General features: G+C 39.3%; 1 protein-coding gene and 1 pseudogene across 5 annotated transcripts in view; both read left to right on the plus strand.

Annotated features, from left to right (window-relative positions):
• Positions 1–8,626, plus strand: part of LOC146482091 (P2X purinoceptor 7-like) — a 431,550-nt pseudogene extending 422,924 nt beyond the window's left edge.
• LOC146482121 (uncharacterized) overlaps positions 1–25,153 on the plus strand; it is a 75,810-nt gene that overhangs the window by 37,335 nt on the left and 13,322 nt on the right. For 3 of the 5 annotated variants that reach the window (XM_085107406.1, XM_085107407.1, XM_085107404.1), the window contains exon 2: positions 20,292–20,530. In XM_085107406.1, coding sequence (XP_084963532.1) covers positions 20,328–20,530 — 203 coding nt within the window. In that variant the 5' untranslated portion in view covers positions 20,292–20,327. Of the gene's footprint in view, positions 1–4,132; positions 4,163–12,888; positions 12,990–20,291; positions 20,531–25,153 lie in introns of those variants that run through there. The other 2 variants (XM_085107405.1, XM_085107409.1) reach the window with 2 other exon arrangements.

Consider the following 25,153-nt stretch of genomic DNA (forward strand, 5'->3'; position numbering starts at 1 on the left):
AACCTAATGGAAAATTGCGTGTATGCCTAGACCCGCGCGATCTCAATCAAGCGATAAAGAGGCAACATTATCAGCTGCCCACTGCCGAAGATATTCTTTCTCAAATGGCCGGCGCGAAGTATTTCTCAAAATTGGACGCGTCTTCGGGCTACTGGCAACTAAAGCTTGACGAAGAAAGTTCAAAACTGCTCGCATTTCACACACCATTCGGTCGGTATAAGTTTAAGCGCCTTCCGTTTGGCGTTAATTGCGCATCGGAAATCTTTCAAGCCGAAGTGACGGAAATCTTAGACGGATTAGAGGGATGTGCAAATGCACAAGATGACATCGTTATCTGGGGCGACACGAAAGACATCCATGATCGGCGGCTCAAGAATGTTCTCTCAAGGATTCGCTCTTCCGGTCTCAAATTGAATAGATCGAAGTGTATCTTTGGATCTAGCCAAATAACGTATCTCGGTCAACTCTTGACCTCCGATGGCGTAAAAGCCGATCCACGGAAAGTATCAGCGATTCTCGACATGCCTGCTCCGGAGAACAAGTCCGACCTTCAGAGATTTCTCGGCATGGTCACATACCTCGGAAAATTCGCGCCGAATCTTTCAGAAGTTTCTGCTCCGCTCAGAGTATTGTTGGAAAAAGACACTGCGTGGTCTTTTGATACTCCCCAACAACAGGCATTCCAAGAATTGAAGTTAATGATAACCAACACCCCGGTCCTCAAGTATTTCGACCCGAAACTGCCAATCAAGGTATCATCTGTCGCGAGCAAAAGTGGTCTCGGTGCCACTCTAGAACAAAAACATAGTGACTGCTGGTATCCAGTAGCATTTGCAAGTCGATCAATGACCTCATCTGAAACCAACTATGCCCAAATTGAAAAAGAGATTCTCAGTATCGTTTTTGCCTGCGAGCGTTTCAATGATTTTCTCTACGGTCAGCGTTTCCTAGTCGAAAACGACCACAAGCCCTTGAAAGACATCTTTCAAAAACCAGTGCTCAAATCTCCTCCTCGAATTCAACGCTTCTTACTTCGCTTACAGAAGTACCAGTTCACGATGAATTACACTCCCGGAAAGGACATGGTGGTCGCAGACACGCTAAGTCGCGCATATCTCAGCAACACATCAACACCTGAAATTGACAACTCTGACATGACACGCTATGTTCATTTCGTAATATCGAATCTTCCCATTAGTGATGACAAGCTTCGCGAGTTTCAGCGCGAAACCTCACGCGATCCAGCTTTACAGAAACTCCGCGAGTATACAGAAAACGGATGGCCCCAGGAGAAGAAAGACGTCGACTCTCTAGTACAACCATTCTACAAACACCGTGACGAAATCACTGTTGCAAATGGTCTGCTTCTGCGCAACGAGCGCATAATCGTTCCTAATTCAATGCGCCAAGAAATGCGTACAAAAATACACGCGGGCCACCTGGGTATTGAAAAATCCAAAGCGCGAGCAAGAGAAGTTCTCTTTTGGCCAGGCATGTCAACTGAAATAACAGATATGATAGGAAATTGTAGCACCTGTTTAGAGCATAGAAACAAGCAGCAAAAAGAGCATTTAATTCCTCACGAAATTCCCGATCAACCCTGGATTAAAATTGGTGTTGATCTGTTTAACTTAAAGAATAAGAACTATCTGCTAGTAGTAGACTACCACTCTAAGTTTTTTGAGGTTTGCTTGTTAGCAGACACTTTAAGTTCAACTATTGTAACTCACATGAAATCAATTTTTGCACGCCAGGGAATACCAAAGATTGTAATATCTGACAATGGTCCACAATTCTCCTCCTATGGCTTCGCTACGTTCGCAAAACAGTGGGACTTCCAACATGTCACGTCAAGTCCCAGATATCCTCAAAGCAATGGAATGGCTGAGCGAACTGTGCAGACAGTTAAGAACCTCCTCAAAAAAGCTATACAAGACGGTGAAGACCCATATCTGGCGCTCCTTAATTTTCGCACATCTCCTACAGTGGATGGTGGTCCTTCACCAGCGTTCAAACTCATGCAACGAAACCCAAGAACCTTACTGCCATCTGCAAAGCCATTCAGTGTCAAAGCCCCTAACCACCCATACTCATCAGCACATTACAATCAAGGTGCAAAGTCCCTACCAAGCCTAAGCCAACACGACACTGTCAGAATCCACAACGGTACCTCGTGGGCTACTAAAGGCAAAATCGTTCAACAACTTGAATATCCACCTCGGTCTTACACCGTCGAAACTCAAAACGGACGCAGACTTCGCAGGAACAGACGTGACCTGCTGATCACCAAAGAGGAGTTTACTCCATCTCCAGACATCGAGATCGTTCAACCTCAAACACTCACTCCGGTTGAACAAGACCAACACTCCACTGACCCGCTCTCCACCAACACTGAGGAGTCACCACTTACACCTGCTCCAATATACACACGATCCGGCAGACAAGTAATCAGACCGATCCGATTTAAGGATTATGTATGAACACTGAACATTTAATTAGTCAATATTACAAATCTTATAGTCATATACCACATGTATTCAATTTATAGTCAACTATTATATCAGCTATTATAGGAAAAGGGGGATGTCATGATTGTTATGTAATTATCCAGTTGTCAAAGGTAGTCAATTTAATTATCCAATCAATCATACCATTATATCAGGTTACAGCTTTGTACTTAAAGGTTAAGACACGATAGAATAAATTCATTCTTCTGTCCAAACTTGTTGTCCGATCTTAACAACGCACAATAGAACATCGTCATTGTTTTCAAATAGACAGCGATTCAGGTAAATTCACTGATGTGTATTGCTCAAACGGAGAATTCTAGTCATTTTTTGTTGTACCGATAGTAGAAAACGAATAGCCCTTTAGGATAAGATGGAACTTATCCTGATCGATAATTTTTGTATTCGTTCTGCTATTTGTTTGCATTTGTGAAGTTCAAAATAGGCCTGTATGTGTTGATAAAGAGAAAATTGGCAAATTTGCACTTTCCTATATAATTTTCTGTTGGCGGCAAACAATTTAACCGCTGACCGCGTTTAGGGTATTGTGGACTTTGTGCCGGGATATGAAAACATCATCAGGAGCGTCGTTTTCGTGGCAAACTCAGGGAATTTCAATTTGAAAGGCATTTTCTTTCTGAAAAAAACAAAAACAAAAACAACTAAACAAACAGTAGTTAATGAAGTTTGAAGTGTCGACACTTTTTAGGTAAGATATAAACGATTTACTCTCGTCCTGAAGCTCTCTGGGAACAGTTAGCTAAAACGAAACTGAAAGGCTGTTTGTAGGGCGGAAGTTTTGATGTCGGTTTTTAGGCTCGCCAAATCCGTTACTTTTTTTGTTTCCTTAAGGAAGTTTATCATCCCATACTTTTATATCTCCATCTCATTTTCCAGTAGACGAAATTTCATGTGAATGTGTCAGGAAAGACAAATAAAAGTAAGTCGCTGGTAAGAAATAACTGCAAACGAATACACCGATGATCACAATGGCGTATCAAATTAAAAGGGGGCTTCCCTAAAGTGTCTATTTCCTTTGTAATCTGGTTATATTTGCAGTTATCTGGCGGGATACCTGACATTAGATTATAAAACTTTTGAATGTAGGGGATCACACGACGCACAAATAAACTGTTCTGAATACTTTTCGTTGCCGGATATCTTGTAGTAGAAATGCACGTGTCAGACGTCACTTTACGCGTAAATAAACAACACTGATTGCAGGGCTGGCATTACGGCAAATTTCAACTAAAACTACTAGTCTTCTTCTTTAGGGCCAGAGTTACAATGAAAGAAAATAACGGCTCTTAACAGTTCAAATTTAAGCGTAACTATAAAAATATAAATGGTTAATGGTTAACTAGGGTAAATAACAGCTTATAAAACGCTTCATAAGATACACGTACAAATTAAACTGTCCCGTTTTTTGTATATCCAATACTCTTACATGCTTGAAAGATTCAAAAGAGCGGCCGCGAAATTTCTGGCGACTTCGAACTCAATTAGATTGAACCTTTTGAAGAGCACCCATTTCCGGGAAAGTCCCTGCAATCACATGATGCTGCTGTCAATTACATATTTGCAATGCGAATTCAAACAGACAATTTTACTGCGTATCGGCTACAGCCAAGTCCTAAGGTGGAATACTTTTTGTGGTAAGTAATGCAGTATCTTTTTCTAGAGTTTACATGTAGTGCTTTGAATTGTCACTTAATTCAGCCTCAATACTGGCCATGACAGTCTGATACGGGGAAACGTAATCTCACTTCCGATAACATGAAATTTCGACGTCGCCGCACAATGACCCCGGAGGTTTCCGTCTCCAAACCTTTGAAGAATTAATATACACTTCATTTTGCTTTTGTTGGGTGACAATTTCCCCCGTTGTTTTATAAACAAAGACAAGCATTTCTCGATCGGATAACGAAAGTTTGCTCGACAGTGACGCACAATAGAGCATCGTCATTGTTTTCAAATAGACAGCGATTCAGGTAAATTCACTGATGTGTATTGCTCAAACGGAGAATTCTAGTCATTTTTTGTTGTACCGATAGTAGGAAACGTATAGCCCTTTAGGATAAGATGGAACTTATCCTGATCGATAATTTTTGCACTCGTTCTGCTATTTGTTTACATTTGTGAAGTTCAAAATAGGCCTGTACGTGTTGATAAAGAGAAAATTGGCAAATTTGCACTTTCCTATATAATTTTCTGTTGGCGGCAAACAATTTAACCGCTGACCGCGTTTAAAGTATTGTGGACTTTGTGCCGGGATATGAAAACATCATCAGGAGCGTCGTTTTCGTGGCAAACTCAGGGAATTTCAATTTGAAAGGCATTTTCTTTCTGAAAAAACAAAAGAAAAAACAAAAACAAAAACAACTAAACAAGCAGTAGTTGATGAAGTTTGAAGTGTCGACACTTTTTAGGTAATATATAAACGATTTACTCTCGTCCTGAAGCTCTCTGGGAACAGTTAGCTAAAACGAAACTGAAAGGCTGTTTGTAGGGCGGAAGTTTTGATGTCGGTTTTTAGGCTCGCCAAATCCGTTACTTTTTTTGTTTCCTAAAGGAAGTTTATCATCCCATACTTTTATATCTCCATCTCATTTTCCAGTAGACGAAATTTCATGTGAATGTGTCAAGGAAGACAAATAAAAGTAAGTCGCTGGTAAGAAATAACTGCAAACGAATACACCGATGATCACAATGGCGTATCAAATTAAAAGGGGGCTTCCCTAAAGTGTCTATTTCCTTTGTAATCTGGTTATATTTGCAGTTATCTGGCGGGATACCTGGCATTAAATTATAAAAATTTTGAATGTAGGGGATGACACGACGCACAAATAAACTGTTCGAAATACTTTTCGTTGCCGGATATCTTGTAGTAGAAATGCACGTGTCAGACGTCACTTTACGCGTAAATAAACAACACTGATTGCAGGGCTGGCACTACGGCAAATTTCAACTAAAACTACTAGTCTTCTTCTTTAGGGCCGGAATTACAATGAAAGAAAATAACGGCTCTGAACAGTTCAAATTTAAGCGTAATTATAAAAATATAAGTGGTTAATGGTTAACTAGGGTAAATAACATAGCTTATAAAACGCTTCATAAGATACACGTACAAATTAAACTGTCCCGTTTTTTGTATATCCAATACTCTTACATGCTTGAAAGATTCAAAAGAACGGCCGCGAAATTTCTGGCAACTTCGAACTCAATTAGATTGAACCTTTTGAAGAGCACCCATTTCCGGGAAAGTCCCTGCAATCACATGATGCTGCTGTCAATTACACTGATATTTGCAATGCGAATTCAAACAGACAATTTAAGTGCGTATCGGCTACAGCCAAGTCCTAAGGTGGAATACGTTTTGTGGTAAGTAATGCAGTATCTTTTTCTAGAGTTTACATGTAGTGCTTTGAATTGTCACTTAATTCAGCCTCAATACTGGCCAACGGGGAAACGTAATCTCACTTCCGATAACATGAAATTTCGACGTCGCCGCACAATGACCCCGGAGGTTTCCGTCTCCAAACCTTTGAAGAATTAATATACACTTCATTTTGCTTTTGTTGGGTGACAATTTCCCCAGTTGTTTTACAAACAAAGACAAGCATTTCTCGATCGGATAACGAAAGTTTGCACGACAGTGACGCACAATAGAACATCGTCATTGTTTTCAAATAGACAGCGATTCAGGTAAATTCACTGATGTGTATTGCTCAAACGGAGAATTCTAGTCATTTTTTGTTGTACCGATAGTAGAAAACGTATAGCCCTTTTGGATAAGATGGAACTTATCCTGATCGATAATTTTTGCACTCGTTCTGCTATTTGTTTACATTTGTGAAGTTCAAAATAGGCCTGTACGTGTTGATAAAGAGAAAATTGGCAAATTTGCACTTTCCTATATAATTTTCTGTTGGCGGCAAACAATTTAACCGCTGACCGCGTTTAGGGTATTGTGGACTTTGTGCCGGGATATGAAAACATCATCAGGAGCGTCGTTTTCGTGGCAAACTCAGGGAATTTCAATTTGAAAGGCATTTTCTTTCTGAAAAAAACAAAAACAAAAACAACTAAACAAACAGTAGTTAATGAAGTTTGAAGTGTCGACACTTTTTAGGTAAGATATAAACGATTTACTCTCGTCCTGAAGCTCTCTGGGAACAATTAAAGGGGAACTCCGGGGTAAAAATGAAGTTATTTTGGATGTTTGGCCTTGGAACCATGTTTCAATTTTTGATAATTTTATTTACGAACAGTTTCTTGCAGCTCATATAATTAACCTGAAAGACGACCAAAAATTGCAAATAGAGCGCCGCCATCTTGAAAATAGATTGCATGCTCAGAGGGTGGTCAGCGTACCATTTTGTGACGTCAGATCGTCAAACGTAATTCGATATTTGCGCGTCTTCCACTTGTGTTCAGTATTTTCCATCGCCAAGATTTACAGTTTATCCTTCCAAAATCGCTGCTGTAATGTCTGTTTCTGGGTCGGACTCTGATAATCTCGACGAGGAACAAGCTTTTCCATAAAGCCTTACCAATATGAACCGGGAGTGAACTCGGAAGATGCGAACAACAACCCTGAAGGTGGTTCAGGCGATGAGTCGATGGGAAGCGACAAAGAAGCAAACCCTCGACTGCAAAATTCATACTGGTATGTAGTGTGTAGGCTCTTGGTTTATTGTAATATCTCCACAGGCATTGACTTGCCGATTCAGGACAGAAATAAAGTTGTATTAACACAACTGTGGCATTCAATCATCTTTGTTTACGCATTTTCTTTTCTGAGCGTCATTGATCCAAATTCAGTTCGACTTCACAAAATAGCAAACACGCGGAATAAATTTGTTTGCAATCTGGTTATAGGGAAATTCGTTCGTGAGGCTGTACAAGCTTCTCTAGCCGCTTGGATGTTCTATCGATTTCACTGCTTTACAGGCCGGTGTAGTTCTGTTTATTTTAAAACTTCCACCAGCACAAAGGAAAATATAAATTTATAAGTCTCTAGCATACGATCCGGATTTTCTTACTCAGTCAGGGCATCAATTCGGACTTTGCTACTGTGGAATACTTTAAAAATAGAAGAAGACTTGTTTTGCAATAGTTGCTATGTTTCGTTGTTATTTCAATTCAATGTCATTACGTTTCTCTGCAATTCAATATAAATCGCTCGTATGTTGTTTACATAAGTTATGTAGTGAAAATTATATTTCAGAGCTTATGTGGTGTGCATGTGAGAATTACCAGATAATGGAAAGAGTGGAGGCTTGCAAATGCTGCCAATAAATCGAGCAAGTAAAAAGTAAACTGACTCACAGAGGCTGTTACTTGTGGCGAATGCAATGAAGAACCCACATGCATTACCCAGCACCCTGGGTTTCATCCAGTATGTAGTAATAGATGGGTTCTGCAGACAGCGTGGTTTCAGTATAAACAGCAAAATAAAGATCCTTATGAAGGGCCAGAACACAAACTTTTCAGACACATTGCTTACAGGCAGTTGGCCAGATGGTGCTGGGGAATTTTAGGAAAAGAAATTAGGGTTGTCCTGCCATCCTGTGCGGTTATGTGTATTAGGAGGTTCTATCCTCCACCTGGGCCATAGGAAGAGTTTGCATTTGAAGGCTTCCGTTATGCGGATGAATGATCAAACACCGAAACGTTTTGAAAATGAAATATATTAGTACATGTTCAGTTAATCTGATATAAAAAGATTTGGTACTAATTTTCATGTTGCTATTATGACAGATCCTTGAGAAGTTTGGTGTTCAAAACCACCACCTCTAATGCTAAGTGAAATTGAAGTATCGCCATTAAAAATGCAATGTTATTTCGTTACGAACTAGACTAAACTACAATTGTAATCAGTTAAATACTCAATATTTTATTTTAGTTAATATCAGTAATAGCTGCAAGGAATAAGTACACTTAGACTAGAGAATGATTACAACGTCAGTAATGTTTTCTCCTGGCAAACGCGATAAGCGGTTGCAATGAGCGACGGCTGTTTTCGCAGGCTACGATTTGCTTTGAGGTCGTACGATATTTTTGTAAACAAATAAATATTATATCGGACTGATTCCCGCGCGCGATGGAAAAGTCCGCCTGTAAATTGGAATTGTAAATACTATCTAAATTCGGCATGTATATAAAGTGAAATCAAAGTAAATTATAGCAAAAGCTGAAAGAGTAAAGCGCTCACTTCTTGATGGCGTTCACGTTCAAGGCGACGTTACTCGATAATCGTGGCCTCTTCGTTTGCGGGCCATAACAAAACCGGGACGGTATAGCATCGTCCGTCAAGTCTACCTTTGGCTTTCCCCCCATTAACTGTTACCGGAGGTCGGTAACTAAACAGCTCGGCTCGAAATGGTCGCTGCAAACATAGCTGTGTTCGAGGGGAGGCATATTTTCCGCCTTATTCGTTCCAGCCATGCATTCGTACGGTGGTCCAGTGGGATACTGGGGTAAGTGACCTTGTCGCCGGCCTTCTTTGTATTCTCTGAATGATTCTTACAACCAGGTACACAACAGCTCACCATCTTAGTTGAAATCGATTAGCTTGTCAAAGGGCGAAATTCGAAATAGCGAGAGCAAAACGAGTTTTTAGACAGTTCTAGCTGCGTGTTTATAGATTTCCATAAACCCGCGAAAATGCTTTGACGATTCTACGTCATAACTTACTGCTGACCACTGTAACGCGGCCCATTTTCTCCAAGATGGCGGCGTTCCATTCGCATTTTTTGGTCATCTTTCAGGTAAAATATCTGAGCTGTAAGAAACTATTAGTGAATAAAATTATCAAAAATTGAAACATGGTTCCAAGGCCAAACATCCAAAATAACTTCATTTTTACCCCGGAGTTCCCCTTTAACTAAAACGAAACTGAAAGGCTGTTTGTAGGGCGGAAGTTTTGATGTCGGTTTTTAGGCTCGCCAAATCCGTTACTTTTTTTGTTTCCTAAAGGAAGTTTATCATCCCATACTTTTATATCTCCATCTCATTTTCCAGTAGACGAAATTTCATGTGAATGTGTCAAGGAAGACAAATAAAAGTAAGTCGCTGGTAAGAAATAACTGCAAACGAATACACCGATGATCACAATGGCGTATCAAATTAAAAGGGGGCTTCCCTGAAGTGTCTATTTCCTTTGTAATCTGGTTATATTTGCAGTTATCTGGCGGGATACCTGACATTAGATTATAAAAATTTTGAATGTAGGGGATCACACGATGCACAAATAAACTGTTCTGAATACTTTTCGTTGCCGGATATCTTGTAGTAGAAATGCACGTGTCAGACGTCACTTTACGCGTAAATAAACAACACTGATTGCAGGGCTGGCACTACGGCAAATTTCAACTAAAACTACTAGTCTTCTTCTTTAGGGCCAGAGTTACAATGAAAGAAAATAACGGCTCTGAACAGTTTAAATTTGAGCGTAATTATAAAAATATAATATAATGGTTAACTAGTGTAAATAACATGGCTTATAAAACGCTCAAAAGATACATTTAGGTGAAGAAGTTTAAAAAAGACCAGAAATGTTTCATGATTAGCGTTCATTTCGTCGGTTAAGGCCTCCTGGAGACAAAGGTTTACCCGTGTCTATTAGGTGGGTGGCCTCTTACGCTTTTCGCCGTGTTCGGTTGTTGATGGTTTGTAATTCCAGCTTGTAACACAGCCGTGACCCGACAAGTTGAAGTGCGTAGGAACTGCTTCTGTTGCATTAGAGTGGTTTGGACTGTTAGTAGCTTGTCTGTGTTCTTTGAAGCGTTCACAAATCATACGTTTAGTTTTCCCTTTGTACTACTGTATATCACATTATACCAGGGCCGTACGTAGGATTTTTGTCTGAGGGGGCAAACCCTGCACACTCCTCACAGAGTTCTCCCGTTTTCTAGTTGGACGCTTTTGTTTTCACCCCTGCCCAGAAAGCTGCCTCTAAGACAAAACACTCTGATTCTTTTTGTCTTAAATTGTTATGATTTATTCCCCTTCAGACATTGCCTCTCATTTAATGGTAAATTTAAACACAGTCGATGCACTGCTGTAAACAAATTCAAACGCATTATAACAGTGGAGCTAAGTATTTGCAAAAACACAGCCGTGATTTAAGAACAATTCAAGCCTTTTGTTACTGTGACACGTTGCATAGCTTTATAACACGCCACAAAGATTACTAGAGAACCCCCCCCCCCCCCCCCAAAAAAAAAAAAAACCAAACAAACACACAAACAAATAGCCGTGCCAAGAAACACAACGCCTTGGGACAAAAACTAATAGCCGGCCGGGCTCGGCATTACAACAACTACAGAATGAAGCTCATTGCACGATGCAAGCAATGATTAATTCCTGTCCTAACATTGCCAAATCTCAACAAGAAAGGCAGTTAAAACTATCACGCACTTAAACGAGCCAAACCAAACCCAGCTGAAATGCCCTATGTGGCATAAAAAACACCGTCGTTGAACACACAGATTAAGAGGACATATTTAAAATGAAGAGAATTCAAAATAGGAAAATCGAAACTCATTAGGTACAAATGACCTGTGCTGTTGAACAAACGATAGTTAAGTCCAAAGCTCTACCCAATCATCCAAACAGGCTACAAATACTTGAAAGTAGCGCAGGAAAACCAATTTAGCTCTGAAAAAACATACTCGTGTAAGCTAGATTTAAAAAGGCTACAACTTCGCGCCGGATAGTCGCATTAGTCGCGTAGGCTTGTGAGTCTTTATTTACACGCCAAATTCTAAACCACAGGTAGCCCAAATTACAAAATCACCTTTTTTATAAGAAAACTCGTACTGGCTTTTGCCTCGAAAGATTTTACAAAATAATTATTTGGAATTCACTTTAAAGGAAGATTTTTTCAGTCAATTAGTCAATTTTCTTGTGATTTCGGACCAATATAGCTACAAGAAATAGCTCAGCACTCAGCAAACTTAAACAGTATGTTAGAAAAAAAATGAGTTTTCCTGGCCAGGGCAGCTGACCCCTCTGCCCTCCCCGCTATGTACGGTCCTGTATACTATCTATTGAAGCGGTGAATTTTGGCTTTGAAGAAACAAAACACAGCATTACAGATGGATACATTAACACCACGAGTAACGATGTATTCGAGCTCTTGAAAAAGTAAAACGTCGAGCGCGTGTATAGACGCATGAAAAAAAATTGCAGTAGCACAAAAACAGGTAACACTAATCATTTGAAAGAATTTACGAGCACTTTATTGGCCTTATAATCTGTCTTCTGTTTCCGGTTCCTCAAGATACTCAGCGCGCTTCACTATATATGCCGGGTGCTCTTGGATGACAGCAAAATAGGCGCGATATATCATGTTACGTTTAATATTTTAGTGTTTTTTGAGTCATGATGTTAAGTCGATACTGTGCGTGGGACCATTGATTTCTTAGGGTCTAGACTATACAATACACATAAAAAGGGAAAGGTAAAATATAGTTCTCGAATACGAGTGTTGAATGCCATTAATTAGAAATAAGTCCAGACGTTTCGGACTTAGCCCTTCATCAGTGGAAAAGTCAAAGATTTACGTTAAAAAGCTGGTTTGCGCCATGAAGTCAGATTTAAAGTTGTAAGGTGCGCACGCGATGTGCGCGTGACGACCTAAAGATATCTGAAGTCGGAGTTCAGTCCGTGCGGCTGACTGGTGCCTAGTCTGAAAATAAGGCGCATCTCCTGACGCTTTCGTTGCTTGTTTCCGTCGCAGAGCATAAATCCACGGACTTTTGCGTCTCGGATAGTGTGGCCATTTGTATTAAAACGCTCTGCGACGGGAAAGCCCGGCAGGTTCTTCTCAATGCTGCGTAGGTGTTCACCGAAGCGTTGCCCTAGCGTGCGGCCAGTTTTGCCGATGTAAATAGCAGGGGAACGGCTAATACACTAAGCCGGTTGCTCGACAGTTGAAAGTTTCTTTGATGACAATCGAGCATTTGGGACCCTGCAGCGTGGTGTCAGGAGAAATATGGTCACACGTACGCAGCGAGCGCGCGTGCATGGAGAAGTTCCCACACGAGGATCGGGTTGGCTGTTAGCGGTCGTATGCACTAAAATGTCGCGGATGTTACGATCACGGCGATAGGCAACCACTGGCGGCTGAGGAAATATTTCACTAGTTTCAGGGTCGCCAGATAAAATGCTGAAAATATGCAGCAGGATTCTCTTGATTCTGTCGTTTAAAGGGTGCTAGGTAAGAACCAAGGGAATTCTGCTTGGCTCTTTACTTGCTGAGTCTTGATGGTGGATGACCTCAGTACGGTTGACTCGCTGGATCGTGTCAAGATCACACTGTAGAGAGGCGGTACAGTACCCTCTTTGAACGAAAAAAGTGATCATCTCCTTACCGCTCTCCAGCAAATCAGAGTCGTCAGAACACAGACGCCAACTGCGGGGGAGACCTTATTAGCAGTGCCGAGGATGTGAAGATTGATGATGAAGGTAGCGGTGAGTGTCAGTGACCTTGTAGTGTACGGAAGTGCTGATGTGATCATTGGTAATGCGTAAATTCATGTCCAGGAAAGAGAGTTCAGTATCAGAAATTGTGTGCGTAAATTGAAGAGCTGGATGAAAGTTTGATACGAAGCTGATGTAATTCGCAAGTTCCAAGCGACTACAGCATGCAACCCCGAGGACGTCATCGATGTACCTCTTGTGGAGTTGAGGTACAAAACCAGTGTACTGGCTAGCGATTTGTTCCTCAATATATCCCACGAAGAGGCACGCATAGTTAGGGCCCATCTTGCTGCCCATGGCAACTCCTCCTACTTACTTGTAAAAATCGTTGTTCAGCTGTTGTTCAGGATTACGGTATACAGAGATTTGATGTCCATGCTGTATAGGAAGCGTTCGCCGGTCATGGTGTCATTTTAGGTCAATTGTAGACGATTGGACTTTCGCTTACCCTTAAAAGTTATTTAAAAGTGACTCAATTTTTACGTCATCCACAAATCCGGTATAGAGCTGACAAGGTAATTTTGGCTACCGTGAAGAGGGATCGAATAGGCTTAGATTTTATGAGCTAAAATTTGACAGTTTCTGTAGTGATAGGTGGGAAATGTTTCTTCCTTGCCAGAACTGGTGTAGCACAAAGCCTTTATACTTCAGCGTAGAAGTCATAGTAAGCAGTGATCTTCCAGTTCAGAATGGAGATACTTACAGAGTTAGTGTCGCTCTCTTTTATTTCTAGTTCGCTTCTCCGAAAAAATAAAATGCATAAGACAAAGTTTATGCTACCATTATTTACATGAATCGAGGGCAAACAGTACAACGCGGCGTGCGTCTGACCTCGTACCCAGATCTAACGCGTTCATGCACAATAGGTACGCGAAAACAAAAAAAAAAAGGAATAAACGAACGGACCCGAAATGTTTACTCGTTGCCTTACCGGCACGAGTAAAAAGTGGAAATAACGTGACAAGTGGCCAAACGTTTGCATGTGATTATCGCCTATATTTGCTTTTATTATATGGCCGTGTCTCAAAAGGACTGAAAAACCATCAAATTCAAGAACTTGATTGGCCTAAAATCGACATTGACCGCGGTCTAGATTTTTCCATCTAGACCGATCTTATTGTAACATTTGTCCTCAAAAAGTTACAAAGAAAAAATTGGCTTGTTCCTGTTAATAATACTAAATGGAAGAACCAGTAGCCCTGATCGTGGAAGCAGGTAAAGAGAATGAGCAAATGTTGGCAAATTTGAGTCCAGCCGAGGAACCTACGAGCAAAAATGAAGTCGAAATTGAGATTTTGCAAACGCAGAAATCCAAAAACACCCAATATAAGACTAAGAGCGACTTAAACGCATGGAAGAAATTTTGTGAGTCACAGAGCAATTGAAAAAAAAACATACCTGCCAATGAGCTCGATCTTCTTTTGTCCAAATTTCTTTTTAACTCCGTTCGTAAACAAGATGGCACCGAGTACGAACCATGTACATTGAGCGGCTTCCAGCGAAGTTTTCAACGCCACTTGCATAAAAAAAGAAGTCTGATAAACATTCTTAAGGATTACTCCAAGTCCAGAGAAGATCTTGCTGCCAAACGAAAGAACCTGGCTTGCCAAGGAAAAGGAACCGTCTAAATGCCACAAGAGAGCTAACTGGAAAGAGGCAACAGTCAGATACAGTTTTGTCTAACATTAAAATATTATTTCCATGTTTTTCAACGAAATTTGAAATTAAACTGTGCTTTTAAGAATTTAAGAGCAATTCTCCAGGAAAGTGAAGCAAAGTTGGAAATGAAAATTTTTAACTCCCCTTCATTTTTTGTGTGGAGGTAGGTTACCTGGAGGGATGAACAAAAACAGCCATATTTGGATCGGCAGGTGCATCGTTGCCATGGAAACCGCACTTGATCACGTCGGCCTGAGGTCTATGTTTTGACCAAAAAAATTCACTCTCAAACAGTAAAAATAAACGAGTCTGGTTCTCGAGTGCACGAGAACCAATTCAAATGAAATTCATACAGATGGTAGAGGGACTCTTCCATTTTATAAAAATTGCCGTTAGAGTATTTTGGGTTCTATAATCAAGAAGACAATGTTCGCATTACTATGTTGCCTGTCAGCCACTTTGACAAGCAGGAAAAACAAGCACAACCATACTCGTTATTTCTCCGAAAGTATTCTTTCCACATAAACCAAATTAGCAGCAGAGCTTACATAGATATTGAAGTTTACAAATATTATAAAATCTATCTGGAGAAAATTACATTCTGGCCATGGGTGTTGAAGACATCCGAGGCAAGTTGCAAAAAATTCCAAAATTGGAAATGTTGAGGTCTCCAGTATTTGGCTCAAACAGGCTTTAGATAGAGAATAGCAGCTTCAGAGGTTTTTTCTATTCATCTTATCTGTTATCTACATTTGATTAATTAGGTTTTGGCCAACGAATTTGATGAAATATAAATTAAAACAAAGCCTACCTTGCAACTAATTTGGGAATTTCTTCAGGATGCTTTTGTCGTATAGTATGGGTCTCTCCTCAGTTCGCTCGCCCCATTTTCTTGACCAAATCTTGCACAGACTCTAGCGGAAAGGACAAATCTAACCGGCTAGCCTCGCCGGACATCTACCTTTAGACCAAAGATGATGATGCATTAACCCGAATAAAGAACAGTCGAACAGGTCAAAGACAGTCGTGTGTCGAGTATCGAAATAATTCATCAATACAATTCATCCAGGAAGTTAAATAGATGCATCAAGATCACAGCTGAGCAAATGCATGTCTGCGACGATTCTGAATAACGTCTTTGCCTAAATCAAGCCGTACATTCCGTGGTGCATGGTTGAGAAGCAAAGAAATCGTTGTTTACGACCTGTTTACGACCAAACGTATGTAGACCTGAAATGCGAGTAGCAAAACTGCTGACCGGATGTACTTTTAAATGCGATATACGCGCTTTTTGTTTGTTTGTTTTTGTAGCCTCAGATAAAGCGACATTGTCGTAATGGCATTATCTCTTCTTTAGATATTTTTGGTACAATATATCATTGATAGAGGGATAAAAGGACGACTTTTGATCCGCTTTTATGACTGTTTTACAGTGGTGAATAAAAAGGACAAAATAAAAGCGCTTCACTAATCGTTTTACGCCCATGTTTCCTTGGTTTGTTTGTTTGTCTTTTTTTTTAATTCATTGCTTATTGGATGTTAAGGATGGCCTGCATGTACGATACGTCGCTGATCTGGGGCATTAGCGTACACATTAGAAGATACGAAGTTGGAATTTTTGACCCACCTCTCCTCCAGAAATAAATAAGTCCTCTCCAGCCGATAAATTTTCACATTCAGTACCTAATACCTGCACAAATTTTGGCATTCTTTCGGTTTGTTTATCTATTTATTTATTTATTTATTTATTTATTTATTTTTTGCTGTTGTTTTTTTTGGTGGGGGAGGGGTGACCGGAAGTAAATTTGTGCCGTCGATCAAAAACATTGTAAGGGAAATTTGCATATCGTCGTGCGAAAGAAAATATCCTGGTCGGGGCAATGGAAAGTTTTTCTCTTTCAAATCCCAAAAGGGACGTTTGTGAGTGCAGTGGAAACATATAAGGCCTAGGGCAAACGTCGAATCTTAGTCGAACTTAATTCGTCGAACCTATTAATTTTGAAATAGGCGCATGAATGGTGCGACGTCTGCCGCAATTAAGTTCGACTCAAATTAATTGGTTCGACTCCAGCATAAGTTCGACTTGCCAAGTCGGATAATGCGACAGTGGTTCGGCGTTACAGCAAACGCCGTTCTAAACACGCGCTGAACTCAATTCATAAATCATGCAAATTACAAAATAATTGATTCAAATGTGATGAACTGCGCAAAAGTCACAAAAATACCGACTCCCCCATCTGCCAAACGCTATTTCCCCCCCTGACGAGCATGCGCTGTACAAAGACAATTTCGCGACCAGAAATGGCGAGCTATCGAGAGTCATTGCTGACATCGCACAGCGTGATGGAAATGTGTTTTTCGTGTTTCTTGAACACTAAATATAAATGATTGAAATGCGAATTGCCTATTTGCAATAAATGCTCAGTGTTTGAGTTTTCTCTTTCTATTTTTCGCAATTAATTGCCAAAGAAAAGCCCGACGAGCACTGTATCTAGGCATTTCGCTAGCAAGTCCTAGCAGTAACTAGCCGCGCATTGAGTGAATAGGGACCTTACGAATGCAAGACGGTGACGCCAACGCAAACGTCATTTGAAAGTATAACTTTATTTCATTTGTGCTACTTCGCGATTATTTTAACTCATTCAACTTGTATACACAAACGACAAACTACCCAGGAACCAAATTGGTAGGAGTACCGTTCAAGTTAAGGAAGAGAATGAAAAATTCACTCCCGTGGGTTCACGTTCTCCACAAAACCTTAAATTTGGTCATTTCGCGTTGTTGTTTTGCAGAGGACGACAAAGAAATTCAAAACGCACGTGCAGAACGATTGTTTTTGCTCATTAAGCCTTTTGTGTTGTGGCTTTGTCGTCGCCGTCGCCGTGGTGTTTTCGTAAGGTCCCTGGCTTATAGCACGGGGACACGTGCTTATTTCCGTGTTTCACAAAGTGCAACTTGTGAATTAGGGTCTACGCAGGTTCGACGTTTGCTACCACACTGGAATTAAGTCGACTCTTTGTCGAACCTATTTTTAATAAATTCGACGCGACTTAGATTCGACGTTTGCCCTAGGCCTAAGAGCCAGTGAATGTCAAAGGGGTATTTCCAGAGACGTGCAAGCCTATGGACTTAGTATAAACCGTGATGAAATCAGCGACGAAATGGATCTTACTCTTTGCCGTGCAGGTAAATAAATGTAACATTTCACGCGCGAATTTTTCATTCTCTTGTCACGAATAGTTTATCATAACTGAATTTGTAATTGCATTTTCACAGTCTAAAAAGCAATCTTTTTTCCTTGGGAGGGGCTGCGGCTATTATGATCATGCGTTCAATTTTCACCCAAGCTTCATTTCAGCTTCATTTCCTTTGTTTTTGTTTTCATTCGGTTATTCTGTTTTCTTTTTTTTTTTTTTTTGTTTGTTTTTCTTTTCTTTTTTTTTTTGTTTTGGCTTTCTTCACCATTGCCATTGCGAAACAACCCCATTACAAGAGGATATCATTACACTTACATCCGGTGTTACATCCCATTACATTGTGTTACATCTGGTCAGCAGTCGTGCTTCTCGGACTTCCGGCCTATGCGTTCAGTTTATTCACCATTCTTGGCTTGTCGACTATCGCAATATCTGACTCGATTTTAGCCAAAGACGTTACTTTGGATTGTTCAAAGGCATGCATTTGCTTTGTACATTGATCTCGACACATTTACTTTACTTCCTGGTTGGATAATATCGATTAGGTGTTCGACGGCAGAAATCGCAAGTATTACGACCATGTTTTGGACCTTGTCAACTATTCTTTGTCAAGTGTATGCGGGCTACTTGTATCATCATCTCTGGTCTGAAACACGGCAAACTGGATATTCGACGGGAGTAACTGTTAGTCTGCTCTAGATTTGGTAAAAAAACGGAGCGTGAGAAGGAGAGACACTGGAGAGAACCACGCGACGAAAGCATCCTGAAGAAATTCCCAAACCCTTCAAGGTAGGTTTTGTATCAATTTATATTTCATCAAATTTGTTGGCCAAAACCTTATTTACTAAATGTAGGTAGCAGACAAGATGATAAAAGATACTTTTGAAGCTGATTTTCTCTCTCTAAAGCCTGTTTGAGCTAAATACTAGAGCTCTCAAAATTACCAATGTTGCAATCTTTTGCAATTTGTCCCAGGTGTCTTCAGCACCCATGGCCAGAATATAGTTTTCCCCAAAATTTTATGATATTTAGAAACGTCAACATCTGTGTAATCTCTGCTGCTAATTTGGTTTATGTGGAATGAGTACTTTCTGAGAAATTACGAAAATGGTTGTGCTTGTTTTTCCTGCTTGTCTAAATGGCTGACAGGGAACATAGTAGGACAAGCATTTTCTTCTTGTTTATAAAACCCAAATTATTGTAACGGCGAATTTTATAAACTGGAAGAGTGGTTCTACCGTCTGTATGAATTTCATTTGAATTGGTTCACATCCACCCGAGAACCAGACTCGTTTACTTTTACTTTTTGAGAATGGAACTTTTGCTCAAAACATGGTCCCAAGGCCGACGTCCTATAGTGCAGTTACCATGGCAACGATACATCTGTCGATCCAAATATGGTTGTTTTTGTTTATCCCTTAAGGTAACCTACCTCCACACAAAAATTGAAGGGGGGTTAAAATTTTTCATTTCCAACTTTGTTTCACTTTCCTGGAGAATTGCTCTTAAAGTCAATTTATTTCCTGAAGGGAGTTTCCTTCTGACTAGGCCGAAAAAAATATCACTGCAAGCACAACGCCAGCAGATTTCCGTTCCAAAACAATTCATCCACCAACAATAAAAGATAATAATAACAATTTTGAATAGTGGTGGATGTTTACCTGGCCGCCAAGCCCACAGCCTGCGAGCGTTTAGCCAATCAAAATGATTATATGAATATGAATTTACGAAACACATTTATGAACCGCGGATGAACAATTAGTTCAAATATATGTTTCATTCATATTCATTCATTCATCCTTCACGGGTATATTGCAAACTCACAGTATGAAGTAGAGCACTCACCGGCAGAAGGAGAGGAGTCTGCGATTCTAACCAGGGCCACTACACTTCTTTGGCTCCAAAATAAAATTTAAAAAAACTTATAGAAAAAGATATTGCCTTCATTTACTCTACTATTGGGCATAAAAACTAAAACCTTCAGCTGGCTTTTTACAAACGTAAACTCGGGACTACAGTGAAACGACACGAACTGGTGGTGACCGATGGCCTTGAATCTTTCCGGGACACGCTTTTCCCCGTCAGCTGTGCTGACACCTAGGCGGTTACAAATAGCACTGACAAGAAAAACAGGTTTTTCCGATAAATAATACTTCACGAACCAATAATTCAACTAGTGCAATCAACACTTTTAATCTGTATTAAGTAATTAGTACTTTTAATGTGCGTTGTAACACACTTATCCTCTTAGACTCCTTTATTGTAATTAAGTTAATGTTAAGTATACTTTTTCATTGCGTTATTAGTCTGTTGTAAGCAATTAGTAATTATTAACCAGTTTGTTCGTAATTACTAAGTCGAGACCTATGTTAGATGTGTTTTTATAAGAACGTTATTATTATGTTAAAATTAAATGTGAATGTTTTATTATCTTAAGTGATCGCAGCACCAAGTACTTAATGAGCTGGCCGTGATGAGGTCTTTCGTCTGCATGGTATTACTGGTAACTTCCTCTGCTCATCAAGCGACCTTCGAGAACAGCACTACCCGCGACATCGAGTTACAGCATCATGTACAAAATCAGCCATGGGTAACTGACAATAACTGTCTTTGTCCTGATCGCGAAGGAAGGATTGTAAACCCGTGTGGGTTGCAAAACACGAACGGAGCAGCAAGGTTTGTACCAATTTTTATGTTTTCACCTTCAAGGAGCTTTAACAACCTTCCCAAGTTATTCACTGGTTTTACAAAGGGAATTCGTTGGATTTGCTAAAGCAAAAAAATACGAAAACGGACTGTGTTTTTAGCTACACCATTAAAGTTTTGGACATTTAAGGGTAGAATAAATACTTTTATAGCAGATATTCGACAACACATCAGTTAAAGGTACGATTAATTTTAAGGAAGTGGGTGATCTGATAGACTGCTATGAACTGATTTTTCTTACACTGTTTTTCAAGATTGGCCCTTCCATAGATCGTCGTTATTCCGAAGAGAAAAACGTCACTGCAACATCGCTTTACTCTATAGCAAACAAACAGCACAGTCAGTGATTGTATTGTCTATTTGTTTGTGTGGATGTTTCAAATATACTACACATCGACATTCAAATTCTAGCCATGAGACTCCTGTAGCTCAGTGGTAGAGCATCCGAATTAGTAATCAGATGGTGATAGGTTCGACCCCTGCATGTAAGGACTCGGATTTCGTTTTTTCGGTTATGCTTGTGTCATTCACTGAAAAATACATCTATCTTATTATTTTTCATTTGGGTTAAAACACATCACATACAGAGTATGCCTTTTTAATTTACATAGCAAAGCAACTTTCATAAACATTCAGTCTAAATCAAGCCATTTTTCAATTAAACGTTATTTCGAAGTGAGCCGTCTCGATGAGTTTTTTTTTCTCTTAGGGCAAACTTCAACTATAAAATATGTTTAAATAAAAATAACATAAAATAAATCAAGCCATCGCCAAAGCTTTAATGACAACTTCAGCCAGACTGATTAATCAAATAATTAAAAAAGGTCAAATTGAAAGTGGATTGTTTTCAAGAAGTGGAACGATCTTTTTCACCCAAATCCATACAGCTGCAACGTAAGAATCATAGAAAATGTTAGTAAAGAAAGAAACCTTATGACTAGTTCTTCTTGGATTTTTAAAATAGTTGCGTAGATTTGCCAAATGTCGACGATTTTCAAGTTTTGCTTTGCTTGTACCGCCAGGGGCGTGGCACAGACCTCTTCACGCTAGATTTCCCAGTATCCGTTCTAGTTGTTAATTACTACACTACCTACCCATGTGTAAGATAGATACCGAGGAATCGGAGCAAGAGTCACACAAAAGATGACAAGATAAAGCAAAAATTCAGTGAGCAGGGAATATAAAAATTGGTAGAATACACACAATGGGATTTTGCGATAGACCAAGCAATGCTGCCCAAAATGGACTGACTACGTGAGATTGCCTATAACTAGTGGGATAAACCGAGACTACTGACGTTCAGTGCAAGCATGTATGTACACCCCACCCAAGATATGGCGGAACAATGCTAATACTAATAATACTAATACTTTATTTAGACACGTGACACCAAGGAGCTCCTACGTGCTCGTTAAAACGTGTACGTGTGTACAAATGTGAAATAATATAATTGTACAAATGTAAAAGAATAAGATAAATCAGTTAATTAATAAATACTACCGAAGTACTAACTAGTAATTAATCTACTAATATACAAAATTTACAAACTTCAAAAGTTTCCAATTCTCCACACTTCACGTCATATGAACTTTAAGAGCGGTTGACTGAGGATATCAAGAACTCGCGGTCAAAACTGAAATTTCCGATTTCCTCATATTTTGTCAGAAGAATCCCTTTAGAGAACTATTTACGAAAATAACAATAAAACTTTCCAAAGATTTTTCGTTTTCGAGAATTCCGGCATAATGTGAAATGCCGTGATCGCGTCGCAGCCGGCGTTAAATTTTGGCGAGATTTGGTGCATTTTCAAATCGCTCGGGAAGGTAGAGGGCTTAGCGAATTAAAACAATCTTTTGAAGTTAAGTTAGGCATCCTTCTGAGAATACGGTCTTATGAAAATATTGCTGGAGGATTCTAATTTACATGCAGTTTTCAAAGTCCGAAGATTCCTATTTTCAGTACTTTTGTTGACACTTGAAATTGTGGAAACTTTGCGGACAAAATTCGTTTCCTGGTACATCGAAATTTACAATGAAAGTTAGTTTAAAGGAAAGCTCTATTCTTGTGCTGCAACATATAAAAAATCCAGCTTGGGTAATTTAAAAGCCAGCCTTTGACGGAATAAAACACATAGGGGATTTTTGACATATTTTTTGAAAAAAATTCCAGTGGTCACGCAAGGACAAGATGACATGTTGCAATAAATTATTGTCTGTATGTTATTTTTACCGGATAACTATAAAATTCTTGTTCCAAAACAAAAGCTATTGATCTAATAAGTTTTGTATTGTTTTACATACCATAAATAAAATAAGTCCAACTAGGGAGTGAGATGTCTCCCCAAATTTGAAAAGGTCAAGTGTCATGTCACCTTTCTGCTCGTCCAGATCTCTAACCAATATTTTCATTGCCACGTTGTGCATCTACAACCAAGTATTTATGATATATCTTATTAAATAATAATTTGTTTCAATAGTAAAGCTAATTACAGGGGTTAAAATCACTTTTGGGTTTGTGAAGTTGTGCAAAGCAGGCACGTTTTCTAGATCACAGCCTGTCAACAACATGCCCACTGTTGAACTCTTCGCACGTGAACACTTGAAAATGAGGAAATTTTTGGAGGCAAAATCTTGTCCTGGTACATCGAAACTTACACTGAATAACAGGTATGCTTGAGGCAAGATCTGTTATTTACTGCAACATGTAACAAGTCTAGTTTGGGTATAACATTTATAGTCAAGTGTTAACAGAATTTAACATAAGGGAATTTTTTTGTCTATTTTCTTCGAAATATTGCAGTGGTCACGCAAGTACTAGTTAACACATTTGAAATACATTTAATTTGTATAATATATTTTTCCGCGCGAGAGAATGACAAAGTTATCGCTAGAATACAAAATGTAATACTCTAAACAGTTTTTCATTGCTCTGTATTCCTATACAAAAAAATATTCACAGCTAGAGTGAGTGATAACTTTTTAATGCCACCTCAAAATTCGTAAAGGCCAATTGCCGTGGCATGTTTTCCGCTAACGCAACGTCAAAATGATCGACATATTTCATTATTGTACTTCACGCAGCTAGTACGTTTTTTCAATAAACAGAAGAGTAACAATTTGCTTATTTCTTAAATGAAGCTGTACGAAACAACGACATTTTCTACCTCACATTCGATAGATAGGGTAGTAGGGTTAATGACATGTTTACGTTTTTTATAACTACAGTGTAGTATCCGAGTAGTATTTACCTGCCGCTTCGATACCGCTGATATGAGATAAAATTCCATTTTCTTTGGCGCTTTGGCATATTTTCGAGTAGAAGGTTTCATTTACGCGTGGTTTTGCTCTCTGAGGACGAAAATTCCATGAAAGAAACGTTGCGGTATTTTCATCTTTTTCACAGGAGTTCAACTAACCCGTGTGGGACTGCCTATTCTGTGAGTTGTCTTCCGTGAGTTACAGCAGTGAGTTATCATATGGTGAGTTGCAAGATCTTGAATTTTCAAGATCTTGTCGGCAAGATCTTGAATTTTCAAGATCTTGCAACTCACAGGCCTTAACTCACCACTGCTAATTCACCGTTGCTAACTTACTGCCTTGTCTAACCCGACTAAAAAAAATAATATTGATTTAAAGCTGGTTACAACACATTCAACTTGTTAATAGATACATAAGTTTGCTGAAAATAATCTTTAGATCCCAGGCCTTGGTATCGGACGCCAACTCGGTTCAAAAACCAATTGCTTTATTTGAGATTCCAAATACTTTGAAATCAAACTCTTTTCTATTGCTTTTTCCAACCGCCCCTTAAACAATCTTGAGTGAATGTGACATTTAAAAAAGAGGACAATAAATGCAGTTAATACGGGGAGAAGTGAAGCGGGGAACTATTGTTGTATCTAAGAAGAGGGTACCATGTGGTATACAGACACAATACTCTAGTTTCTTAGAAAGAAAGGTGAACATAAAACTTAAACAAAATAAGAGAGAAAATAATATCAAATAACCGCAATGGTCTCAGCAATCATTCTATCGCTGTGGCTACTTTAATTTGAAGGAAATTTGAACCTCCTTCAGTACATACAGACCCTTGCACGTAAAAGGTATCCAACAATAATCCGAAGTATTTCCGCACGACAGATGTCATTTATAGTAACTGCAGGTTTCTCATGCTCACAAGAAAAGCAAAGCAGCATGCCGGACCTCTAAGGCCTTCATTCGATTCACCGATGATGATGATAATGATGATAATGATGATGATGATGATGATGATGATAATGATGATGATAATGATGATGATGATGATGATGATGATTATTATTGTTATTATTATTATTATTATTATTATTATTATTATTATTATTATTATTTTTATTGTTATTATTATTATTATTATTATTATTATTATTATTATTATTATTATTTAAGGGCTTATACAGGTATATCTGGGTTTCGCGAGCAAGTACGAGTATTTTATACTCACAAGAGCCCATAAGGGGACTACGGCGCCAGAGCTTTAGTTACTAGCTTTGAAATGCAATGGCTGACTGATTAACTTCCCCGATTTTTGCCGTCTTCAGCTTGCGGATGGCTA

The sequence above is a fragment of the Pavona decussata genome, unplaced genomic scaffold, assembly GCF_977016875.1.
Source record: "Pavona decussata unplaced genomic scaffold, jaPavDecu1.1 SCAFFOLD_47, whole genome shotgun sequence".
Taxonomy (NCBI): domain Eukaryota; kingdom Metazoa; phylum Cnidaria; class Anthozoa; order Scleractinia; family Agariciidae; genus Pavona; species Pavona decussata.